The 13032-nt window shown below is 37.7% G+C and overlaps 1 protein-coding gene across 3 annotated transcripts in view; it reads left to right on the top strand.

Annotated features, from left to right (window-relative positions):
• The window catches only part of ATP9B (ATPase phospholipid transporting 9B (putative)), a 168005-nt gene that overhangs the window by 117429 nt on the left and 37544 nt on the right, over positions 1-13032 (top strand). For all 3 annotated transcript variants that reach the window (XR_005857867.2, XM_025147637.3, XM_003640746.6), the window contains exons 12-13: positions 1897-2057; positions 9808-9950. Coding sequence is in view for 2 of the 3 variants with exons in the window: in XM_025147637.3 (XP_025003405.1) it covers positions 1897-2057; positions 9808-9950 (304 nt within the window). In the remaining variant the exon portion in view is untranslated. The remainder of the gene's footprint in view (positions 1-1896; positions 2058-9807; positions 9951-13032) is intronic.

Here is a 13032-nt window from a genome sequence, read left to right as displayed (position 1 = left end):
ATAAAAAAGATGATAAAACTCTATTGGCAGTAGTATGTTCTATATTAAAAAGACAAATGTTCTGGGAGAAGAGATTTGTTCCATGAAAAATTTCATCATCAAGTTTTTATCCTCTTCATTCCACTCCAGAAACACTTTTGTTGACTCCAAACATAAATGTACATGTCTTCATTAATTAAAAAGGTATTAATGCTTTGAGTTAGCTACATATCAGTGTGCAGTGAACTACATTTGACGTTTCTGTCCCAAAAGTGGCATTCTTTCCAAAGAAGGTCTTTATTCCTTTCTCTTATGGGGTGTGGTTTTTACAGGGGTGGGAAGGGGGGGGGGAACATTACTGAGGTTAGGGGAAAGATAGGCTTTCACTGCTATGATGCAGGGAAAAAAAAGTGTGAGGTAGTGGTTATGCATATTGCAAGACAGTGATTCTTTATTTTATTACAAAAAAAAGACCAACTCTGGAAGGCCAGATTAAATCATTCCTTTCACTTTTTAATGGGATTTGGATGAATAGAGTAAAATATGCACTTTGCATTCATTGATAGCATCTTTAGGTTGAGGTAATTGAGTCTTTTTTTCCCTGACTGAATGAATAATGACTTCATCTGATCCTCAGCGAGGCCTGAAACTTAGGCTGCCTTTGTCAACGCAAAAAGATCTGGGCTTTGAAACATGCTCTACTTCCCTGGCTTAATTTTTCTTCATTTTAATCCAAAAACCTATTTTTCTCAATAATTCAAGCATAAACTATGTAGTAGTTGAAGCAGCGGAAATTGCAAGATATTTGTCCTCGTTGTGCTGCTTTCTAAATGCAGCTGATAAATCAGCCGCTGTGGTCTTCAGCTGCCTGGTTCTCTAGGGAAGGGACCGCCCATGTATAAGCAAGATTGCTGACATTTTTAAGAACTATATTTAAATGGCTCTTTTGCAGACTGTTTGTTATCTAAGGAAGTGTTATGTTTTACTGGTCTTACTGGCGGGACTTGGAGATAAAAGGGCATCTGTGACAGGGCCTAGGAAGCTCTTGACATAATTTTCCCACATATTTTACTGACTACAGGAACATCTGAAAAGTGGAGTATAAATACTTACCTTACAGTGTACATTGTTGAAATGGTGAGAGTCTTAGTTGCATAGTTTAAAATACTTTTTCATGGGAAACAGTGGATGAAATATAGCAACTCAATGTTTTCACTAGAGTATTTCTAAATTGAATATCTTTTTACTCAGGAAAAGTTGAAGTTCTGTTTTACTATTTTGGTTTGAAAATGATTATACCATCTCTAACTTATGAAGCTTTCAGTTATTCAGAATGTAATCAAAAATTATTTTGCTGAGAGGAGTTTGGATTTACAGACTGGTGTGGGAATATAACTACAAGTTACTACAACCTCATTGTATGAACAAGATAATGTTCAGCTGTATTTGTCCATTTATTCTTGATTGTACTGTGTTTTTATCTTCCAGTGGTAAATAAGCAGTAGCCACCCTACAAATATAAAATGTGCTGCTAGCATTTTTGCTGCGTACATGACAGAAGAAAATAGTTTCTGTTCATTTATTCATTCTCTTCTCTTCCCCTCCTCTGTTCCTCTCCTGAATCAGAGATAGGGGAAGGATATGTTTAATACGAAGACATTCAAATGGCCTGGCTGAGATGGTTCACACTGGTTCTAGGTGTTGTTACTGTCCTGGAGCCATGGGACATCTATTAAATGCAGGCATGGGAACAACAATCAATTCAATTATCAAAATGTAGTTATTTGTTACAAGTGCGTGGTTTTTTAGTTGGTACGAAAGAAAACTACCCGGTAATAGCTAGGTGTTTGCTCTGCAAAAGAGTCAATGAGAAAAAGCAACACTCATGACTTACCTGATTTTTACTTCTTCCTTTAGGTTGGCTTGCTGGACCTGGAGTTGAATCAACTGACAAAGGCACTGTTTTTGGCTTTAGTTGCATTATCAGTTGTTATGGTAACCTTGCAAGGATTTGTAGGCCCATGGTATCGCAACCTTTTCCGGTTCCTCCTCCTGTTTTCCTATATCATCCCCATCAGGTATGTATAAGAATGAAAGAAAAACACAGATGTCTAATTTCACTGAATGTGGCTTTGCTGAAATTTATACTCACTGCTCATTGTGAAGGAAATTGATCTTATCAGGAAGCTGAAGGAGAAGGTGCCAACAAATCTGCTGATTCTTGAGGTATCACTATACAGAAAACAATACTGTTGTATTCTTTTTGTATAATGTTCATCTTGCTGGAGTAATCAGGATATCTAATCCTTTGCTAGCATAAATGTATTAATAAGGATACAATCTTGGTATATTTGAGAATGTGGTTTTAGGAAACATGCATTTGAATGAAGTATTTGGTGTATTTTAGAATTTTATTTCTTTAATGCCTTAGCACTGAAAATGTTCAGTTTCTCTGATTATAATACTGGCTTTATTTTTACTACAACTATGATTAATTTAGATTGAATGCACTTTTGCAATGGCAAGACTTTTAACAGGTGTAACCAAGTAGAGACTTGCCATGAATTAATTAATTCATTAAGCATGAGTACTGTATATTCAAATTGCAGATAAACTGGAACAGGAAATAATATCCATCTGTGTAATCATGTCCGCTGTGGACAGAGTAGTTAGAACATTGACTCTAAATTTTTTTTTTTTTTTTTTTTTGAGTGGGTATTGCCTTTGCAAAATGGAAGTACTGTCTTCTATTAAAATTCCCAGTGTTTTGATTAAGGTGTCTATTAATTTTAGGTGTTCTCTGGAACTTTCAGATACATCAGTCCAGTGACTACCCACAGTTAGCAGCTGTCTCTTAAACTGCAGACCTATTCCCTGGGATTTGCACAGAATATTTAAACCCACGTAGTATAAGAGAAAAACAAAATAGAATTTCATTAGATTCTTAACCTAAGCTTACCTGAGTTCTCTGACTTTTGCTCACATTTCTTTTTGTATGTAAATATCTATGTGAAACAAAATGTCATATTTGACCAGTTTGATACTCAGTAAGAGTCTTAAGGACTTGTGCCTTTATAGTACTTCTCTGTTTTAAGAGCAGCTGGTTTTGTTTTGATGATATAGAAAAGTTTGCAGCAAATCTGCTGGGGTTTGTGGACTTTCCATTTCCTTTGACCAGTCCAGCTGGCAACCAGACACGTAGTGGTGTTCCTCAGTGATCAGTCTGGGGGCTGACTCTATTTATTAAGTTGACTCATCTTTATTGATGATCTGGACAAAGGGATTAAGCGCACCCTCAGTAAGTCTGCAGATGACAACAAGTTGAGAGGAACAGTCAATCTGCCTGAGGGTAGGAAAGCCCTACAGAGGGATCTGGACAGGCTGGATTGATGGGCTGAGGCCAACTGTATGAGCTTTAACAAGATCAAGTGCCAAGTCCTGCATTTTGGTTACCAAAACCCTACTCATTGCGAGAGGCTTGGGACAGTGTGGCTGGAAAGCTGCACAGAGGAAAAGGATCTGTGGGTGGTAGTGGACAGCCAGCTGAACATGAGCCAGCAGTGTGCCCAGGTGGCCAAGAAGGCCATCGGCATTCTGGCTTGTATCAGTAATAGTATCGTCAGCAGCGCTAGAGAGGCAATCGTCCCTCTGTGCTCAGCACTTGTGAGGCTGCATCTCAAGTGCAGTGTTCAGTTTGGGCACCTCACTGAGGCCCTCTAGAGCATGTCCACAGAAGGGCAGCGGAGCCGGTGAGGGGTCTGGAGTGCAAGTCTTTAGTGGAGTGGCTGAGGGAACTGGGATAGATTAGTCTGGAGAAATGAAGGCTTAGGGGAGACTATATCACTCTCTATTACTACTTGAGAGGAGGTTGTAGCGAGGTGAGGGGTGGCCTTTTCTCTCAAGTATCTAGCAATAGGACGAAAAGTAATGGCTTCAAATTTTGTCCGGGGTTTTTCAGGTTCAGGTTGGTTATTAGGAAAAATTTATTCTTATGAAAGAGTGGTGAGATATTGGAAGAAGTTGCCCAGGGAGGTGGTATAGTCACCATCCCTGGAGGTTGTCAAGAAAAATGTGGATGTCTCACTGAGTGACATGGTAGTGATGAGTTGAGGGTTGGACTAGATAATCTTAGTGGTCTTTCTTTCCAACTTAAATGATCCTATGATTCTGTGACTGGCTCCTGGTTTTATTTACACATCCATGTTTCAATCTTGTGATATTTTTCCAAACACTATCATTACCATAATTCCCTTACTGTTTTGCATCATGATGTTGTTTGGGTTGTGTTGCCATTGACACCCTTTGATTATTTAATATTAAGCAAATAATCCATGTGTAGAGGCTAAATGAGCTACATTCAAGTGATGGATGAAGTGTACTTATTACTTAAAGATGCTCTTCATTGTCAAAGGCAGCAAGGGAAAACTGAGCTAAGAGTATAAGTGATTACTTGTTTTTCACTGTGTTCTTCCGCAATTAATAAAAGTAATAAATTCCGTAATAAATAAAAATCCAAACTTTGTTAAACTATTAAAAGACAGAGATGTATTTGTTACTGGATGCAACAGCACTCACCTGTGGTACTGTGTCCAGATGTGGAATCCTCAGTACAGGAGAGATGTGGACATTTTGGAGCGCATCCAGAGGAGGGCACAAAAATGATCCAAGGGGTGGAACACCTCAACTGTAAGGACAGACTGAGAGAGCTGGGGCTGTTTAGCCTGGAGAAGAGAAGGCTCTGGGAAAACATTATAGCAACCTTTCAATATCTAAAGTGGAGGTATAAGAAAGAAGGAGACAACTCTTTAGCAGGGTCTGCTGTGACAGGACAAGGAGAAATGGCTTCAAAGTAGAGCAGGGGAGATTTAAACTGGACATAAGGAAAACATTTTTTGTTTATGATCAGGGTAGTGAGACACTGGAACAGGTTGCCCAGAGAGGTGATGGATGCCCCATCCTTGGAGACATTCAAGGTCAGGCTGGATGAGGCTCTGAGTAACCTGATCTACCTGTAGGTGTCCCTGTTCGTTGCAGGGGAATTGCAAGACTTGATGACCTTTAAAGGTCCCTTCCAACTCAAACAATTCTATGATTCTAAGAGCATACAGTGTGAGTAAATTTGACTCTATAGTTGTAAATCATTATGTGCCACTCAAAAAGTAACTTTTTTTTCAAGCAGCTCATTTTGAATTCTTAGGAAAGCAATTTGTGTGCCCTAATGAACTTATGGAATAGTTCTTATGCAAAAATAATTTCTAGGATAGGCCTAATCCAGTTTTTCAATTATATGTGGAAGATAATAAGAATGCAGAAATACCACCGTAGAAGATGAAACAAGTATCCAACAGAGAGTCCTTTTTTCCACTTTATATGTTTATCTATTCCTATACCAATTTTTCTTCAGGTCAGATTGTATATATATACAGTTGTTTCTTAGACTGTCAGCAAATTGAACAGCTCCAGTCATGCTGATGTTCAGATATTACTACATTTCTCTTCCTTTCCTCTGGGAGCTAGGCATGGAAATAACTTATTCTTAGGACTGTGTTTGAAGTGTAAACTCTTGGCTATTAAAATTGCAGGACTAATGAAGCTGGAGCACCAGGTGTTGTGTCCTCTCATGATTTCTAAAATAGCTATATGGGGTGAATAATGAACTTTGCTTTACAGGTAAAGGAAGTGAATGTGGGAGGATAGGATTGACTGGGAAAGGCAAAGTATATCTGCATTCATGCATGAGATCTGTTGATTGATGGTTTTAGAGAATTCAGAAAGATTCTAAATATGGAACTTCTTTGGTTCTGGTTTTTTGGTTTGCAGGGTGAGGAAAATCTAGCTATGCAGTAAAAATAATTTTACATCTCCAGACATGTTTGGTGCAGATCACCAGAAGGGAATGACTAACTGTTAGCAGAATTTAACTGATCTCTGTACATCCTCTCCTATAATTAATGGAAAGAGGAACATTTCTTTTTTTTATCATGCAGGGATCAGCTGGTTGTCCGTGCTGCATTCTAAATACTACTGTTGAATGGTGGGTGATGGAGCATGTCAGACTTTAGAAGTATAAACATAAAAACAATGTCATAAATAAAATTGGGAAGACAAGGTACGCATTCAGTAGCCTGCAAGGAATTAAGTAAAATGGAGAAAAAGTAGTAAATCAATATGTTGAGCTTAGCCTAGCTCTTTGTGGGTTATAAAATAGAACAATTATGCACAGGATGTTTTGAACACCCCAATCTCAAGAAATGTTTGGCCCTTAAGAAAACTGTATATTTACAGTATATTTTGATGTTTTCTTTGTACTTATATTTCTTTTTTTCTGTATGGAGGAAGCATGGTATAGAGAGGCTCCCTACAATTGGCTTCCATATAAAGTTTGAATTTCTTAATTTACAGGGAACGGAGTATAGAAACCAAATCCTTGACAGACTGTCCAAAAACTTTATACACCTCTTTAGGTTTACATTCAGCTATTCTTTTTTTTTTTTTTTCCAGATGTTCTGGAATTTCTTGGAGTGTCCCACATTTCTCGATAAGCTTTTTTTTAATTGGCTCTAACCAATTGGAGATTCATTAAGGAAGTTTCTAAGTTCCTTGAGTATCAGACAGATGATTTAATTAGTTGATTTTAAATAAAATGACTGCTTGAGATACATTCTCCATAAGTTTACAAGGTTTGCCTATGCTATCTAGTAAATTTATCACTTTGCAAGCTCAGGGGGAAAGTGTATGCCCATGCTGCTATGGCAGACTGTGCAGATATCATTGGTCTCTCGAGACCAGTGGTGCCAGTTGCTATTTAGGTATTTGCAGCGCAAAGGAGATTCACTCTGTTCCACTTAGCAATGCATGCTAGAAAGATAGGGTAATTCCTAAAATGTTTCCAGGCTTTGAACTATGGATTTTTCATCACTTCTTATGAAGAGAAAGTGTCTTTTTTTTTCTTTATCTTCAAATTACATTTGACAAATTATCATAAAAATCTTACAGAATGCATTCTGAGAGACTTCTGTGATTTGATCTAATTTAAGCAGTGAGATCTCCACTGTCAGAGCAGCCACATGGATTTCCCTCTCTGTGCCTTGTGCTTATATAGACCAACTATCTTTTTGACACAGGATCATGAGAGCTTTCATACTTCACATAGAATACATGCTGGAGCAAGTGTCTTGGCATTGTTAAAGTGTGTTCTTGTTTTTCTTCTTCAGCTAGAGATTTCCCTTTGTAATTGACAAATCAGCAGATTCTTGTCCCTAACAGGAGTAAATCTGTCATTTCTTTTGTTGACTGTTACGTGTCTCATTGTGTAGCCTGGTAACAATGGTTCTTGTTTGTAAGTTGACAAAACATACGTATGACCTATGCAGGTAGCTTGTGCTGGCTCTGTATTGACTAAGGAAAGGTAAAGCTGTACTTCAGCACTGTGAGCCAAGTGGCTTTCACTACTTTTATACTATAATATTTTCATTAAAAAGACTCTCATATAGCCCTCTTCCTGTTATCCCTCTTGATTTTTTTAATATATTTGTGTCTGAACTTAGATGTGCTATTCCAGAAGTAATTGGGATACTTTACCAAGTAGAGGCACGTTTTCCTGCTGTTGCTGATTTTAGTGTCCTAGTAAGAGGTAATTCAAGGTGGTGTTTACTTCTTTGATGGTCAATAATATTTTATCAAAAAGGCTTTTTTCTCTTTGTACTGCAACCTGCATTTTATTCAGGAAGAAGAATATGGAACAAATGGGATGTTTCCACAGTTCTAGTTAAATACGTCTCTTCTTAATCAGATTTTTTTCTCCACTCTTACCTCAGATAATTCGCAATCACTCTGTCACCGCAATTGCAAGAGGAGAGATGAAAACTGTAGCTGCAGTTTTGGTTATTCTGTATAGCAAACCTGTTTTTTTATTTCTGTTGTTAATATTTTTATGAAAGGAAAAAAAAAAAGTCTGATGTACATTAGCAGGATTTTGTCCTTGAAATACCTTTGGACAATTGTAAGAGTCATGTTATTGTAAACCTGATATTAAACTTGGGACTCTGCCTTATACCTTTGGCAGATTGCCCAGAAATAGTTTGCATTACCACCATCTATCTGTCTTTTCTGTATTTCTGATATAGTCAACAGAAAGGAACGTGTGCCTGTTCCTCAGTCTTCTTCCTGGTGTGGTAGCAGGATTTAGGTGAATAACTATAGGGAAGTAAATGTCAGAATGGAGAAGTGGGATCATGAAAACCTAATGAGGTTCAATAAGGCCAAGTGCAGGGTGCTGCACTTGGGTCGGGGCAATCCCAGGTATTTATACAAACTGGGGGAAGATCTCCTTGAGAGCAGCCCTGCAGACAAGGACTTGGGGGTCCTGGTGGACAAGAAACTGGACATGAGCCAGCAGTGTGCACTTGCAGCCCGAAAGGCCAACTGCGTTCTGGGCTGCATTAAAAAAGGGGTGGCCAGCAGGGAGAGGGAGGTAATTGTCCCCCTCTAGTCAGCTCCTTTGAGGCCCCATCTGGAGTACCGTGTCCAGGCCTGGGGCTCCCAGTACAAGAAAGATGCAGAGTTCTTGGAACGGGTCCAGAGGAGGGCACTAAGATGATCAGAGGGCTGGAGCACCTCTCGTATGAGGAAAGGCTGAGGGAACTGGGATTGTTTAGGCTGGAGAAGAGAAGGCTCCAGGGAGACCTCATTGTGGCCTTCCAGTACTTGAAAGGAGCATATAAAAAGGAAGGGGAACGGCTGTTTACGAGGGTAGATAGTGATAGGACAAGGGAAAATGGTTTTAAACTGAGACAGGGGAGGTTTAGATTAGATATTAGGAGGAAGTTTTTCCACCCAAAGGGTGATGACGCACTGGAACAGGTTGCCCAAGGAGGCTGTGGATGCTCCATCCCTGGAGGCATTCAAGGCCAGGCTGGATGTGGCTCTGGGCAGCCTGGTCTGGTGGTTGGCGACCCTGCACATAGCAGGGGGGTTGAAACTAGGTGATCATTGTGGTCCTTTTCAACCCAGGCCATTTTGTGGTTCTGTGATTCTATGAACTGGTTTTGAGTTAGAAAATTTAATTTTGGGCAAGAGCGATGATATTTGTCTCTACCCAGCACGAGTGAAGACTTGTATATAATGACTTAGAGGCAAGGGCAATTAATTCTTGTTTTTCACAGACATGAAAGTATTAAAAAATCATGCAGACACAGGACAAACTGAAAAAAAAAATTATTGTGATTGTGTACTTCTGTAATTAGCAAAATTTGCTGCAAACTAGAATTTCTAGTACAGAGCTACTCAAAGGCTCCTTTTTTCTGCTGGCAGTATCAACTCTGGCACACATGCTGTCACAGGAAGGTAGATTTCGCTGCTTGGGCACTGTTCTCATTTTGCAATTGAGAGCCTCTGTAATTATGTTTTGGCAAGGACAGAGACACTGCTGATTAGTTGCAGTGAGGAAAAGTTGACAAATATATCTGTACTTTCCTAAAGGAAAAGCAGTCATTTAAAAATAGACTTGAAGAGACGTAACAGTGGATTTTTTATTTTTACATTAAAAAAGAAGTTTGTTCAGTTTTGACCGACTTGAATCTGATCTTGTCGATAAAGTGTATAATACTTTTATGTGTGTAACTGTAGTAGTATAATAATCTCCAACGTTTCTGACGTACTCATTTATTCTATAAACAGATAACAGTGATGCTCCAAAATGTTTGCTGCATATAGTTTTAAGATCTCTTTATCAAGAACTCTAAAAGCAGCTTTGAGTATTGTTTTTATAGTTTTAAATTTCGTGTTGCCTAATATTTGCACTGATTATGGTATACATTTCCTTTGCAGTTTACGTGTGAACTTGGACATGGGTAAGGCAGCCTATGGGTGGATGATTATGAAAGATGACAATATTCCTGGAACAGTTGTTCGAACGAGCACCATACCAGAAGAGCTGGGACGATTAGTTTATCTGCTAACGGATAAAACAGGTATATCAGGTTGCAGTTCTGAAATATGATGGCTTTTCTAAGCTTTATTCTTTATCTGCTGTGTTAATGTAAGAGCAGATTTAGAGTGCTGATTTTTATTTTTTCAGTAAAACGTTAAGTATGTGCTTGAGGGTTTTGTTGTACAACAAAAGTACAGTGTGATGTAGCCATTAGCTTAGTTAGGCTGTTTACTTACCCACGAAAGTCTGTATTTGGTAGTTCTCTGTTTTATTCTTGCGGCAAAACTCTGGCTGCAGTAACAGGATGTTTGATGGTGTTATTAAGAGTACCATAAATTAACAGGTCTCCTACTTTGAAAAGACTCTGAATTAGCATATAGGATGCTATTTTATTCCACGTCTTATTTCTATTGAAGTATTGTATGATAGTTACAGTTAATAATGGCCTTCAAGAGGGCAAGTCATTTCCAAAAATTCATTTCATAAAATCAGCATCTTAAATTACACTTGTTATTCCCATGAAATTAGATGCTGCATGTTTTACAAAGACCACTTCTAGAGCTGCTGTATGATTTTGTTTTCTTAACTACAGTGTATTACTACACCTGACCTAGTATACTGAAAAACCCAGATCAAAAGTAGTAGTTTGTTCTATGTTCTATACTGCTGTGTACCATTATGACTGGAATTTGTTACATTCTTACCATGCACTTAAGTCTTATAAATATTGAGAGATTCTTCAAGTTTATTTTGGAAAATATCATAATAAATAGAAAGGGAAGATCTTTAGCAAATATGTTATTTTTTCTACGTTATTGTTTTGCTTTTTGTTGTTGTTGTTGTTGTTCTTTTTAACTGAGATTCAACAAATCATTTCTGGTAGATGTATTGTTTATTAAAGAAACTGAGTTGAGCTAACTTTGGAATGAGATAGTTGTTTCTCAAACAGCTGAAGGAATGTTTTAGTGGTTTCAAATAAAATCTATTTCATTATTGTGAGAAAGTTTCTGTAGAGGTTTGCCTTCTGTTATACAGAAAGCATAATACCCATTTTCAATCTTTCTGCTTGAAATGAGTCCACACTCCCTCTCTTGCTGAATGCACCCACCAGTGCATATTTTGAAATGAAATGTGTATTTTACATATAGGCATCCTTGAAAATACATTTTCTTCTTGTTCTATGGATAGCTATGTAACCTTACATGCTGCTGAATGCTGTTCTTCCATTTTTTAAAAGATAAAGACAACTGCCATCTTTCTTAACATGTAGAAAAGTATTCTTAATTGCAATGTGGTAATTCTTCAAAACAAGTGAACAATTCTTTTAACAAGTTATTTCAATTAGCTAATGATTTCTATGCTGTTTGAAACTGCTTGTTGATTTTAATTGCACCCTTTATCGTGATAATTTATGTAACTTCAGGAGCACTGTCTCATCATCGTCTGGAAATATGTAATTTACAGCATATGTTTGGAAAAAGGCAAGCGTGTTAAAAAAAAGTAACGAAGCCTCAAAACAATGCAGTAGATAGTGCTTTGGGTGGCTGAATTCTACTTTTTGAGCAAAAACAATGTTCAGCTTTTCTGATACAGAATGCAGTTATCGTTTCAATCTAGAACTATCATTTATGTATTAGAGTTGTCTGCTCACACTTAGATTGCATTGAAGATTTTAAGAAACTGTGTTAATAGTCTATTCAGTCAACTCTGCAGTCTTGAAATCATATCATACACAATGAAGGAGTTATATTCTCACCCTGCCTGGTAACCAGTTTGTATTCTGAAGCTCAAGGATCACAAATAAACTGTGTTCTTTTCCTCCAGGCTTTGTACGTCTACTACCTAGTTTAAAAAACAAAAAAAATGCAGCAGCTTTATCTGATATACTTAACCCAATGCAACAGTAATTAAAAATATAGCTACTCTCCTATACAAAAAATAAAAAAGGATTTTCTGTTAACATAAAATTTAGTGGAACGGAGTTATTTAAAGCAAAAATGCCGTTACATTTATAAAATTTTGAAAGGAAACATTTTGTAGACTTGTAAATAAAAAGAGAAACAGCCCTGTTTTCTTCCAGCTGTTTTTTGCTTTTTTCAGGCTGCATTGTGCCACTTGCAGCCACATTAGTTCTGTAAGTGAAAATAAGCCTGGAGTCTCATAGACCTGACAAACTTCAGAAGACTGATTGTGGCCTTGCAGACTTCTGCTCTTCTTGAGACCATGATGTGAAGCATTGCTCATTGTCATCAGTCTAAAATGTCCTGCAATTTTAAACATTTTAAATGTAGGCAAACATGACACCAACGTGCACTTTACCTGGGTATATTAATAGCTTTTTCCATTTTCCTTTCCTGAATATATTTGGTCTTACTCTGCCTTTTATCATAAACATAAAGCATGCTGCTACATAATGAACAGATTCTGTGCAGTTAATCCAGAATTGCCATTGCATGACTATACACTGTTCATGAGAGCTGATTTCAGAACCTTCTCTCTTAAATTTCCAGTTGATCCTGTTCTTTTGCCCGCTTTACGCCTGCCTGTTCAGAGCAGAGAGAAGAGAGCTAATTTTATATCTGTCCATCCATGTGGGTGCTATTAAAAAGCAGGACTAAAAGACTTGTCTAGTTAGACAAAAACAAGTGAAAATTTTCTCAATATTTAAAGGAAATACAGAGAGCAGTCTGCACAAATCTTACATTGTGGTCCAAGCTTCACTGGAAATGATTGAGAATTAGCTGTTGAGTCTAAGGAGCATTGCCTTACTAACATAATTGCAAGGTAGTCCTTTGTATGATTGTAAATTGGGTTTGTGCTTCATCAATAAGCTTTTTGACAAGAAGCGTCCATCACAGTGGCTCTCTCATTTGCCACAGTAGAATAGAAAATGAACTATCCCAATAATTGCATTATAGTTTCCTTATTGTGGGACAAGAAAGCAATGTGGTATAATTAGGTTTGATTGGAGTGCATGTTTCCGGTAAGATCTGAAATTAATGATGTTGCTATAGTGACACATCTGCGGCCACCAGTGCGTGAAACATAAAGTAATTCATTCGACGAGAGAAGACATCTGTTAACTGCAAGGATGCAGAGCATATTGACACTGACCAGAAATA

This window comes from Gallus gallus, chromosome 2 (genome assembly GCF_016699485.2).
Source record: "Gallus gallus isolate bGalGal1 chromosome 2, bGalGal1.mat.broiler.GRCg7b, whole genome shotgun sequence".
NCBI classification, from domain to species: Eukaryota; Metazoa; Chordata; class Aves; order Galliformes; family Phasianidae; genus Gallus; species Gallus gallus.
Note: the sequence above shows the minus strand (reverse complement) of the source record. Positions and strands in the feature narration are given on the sequence as shown.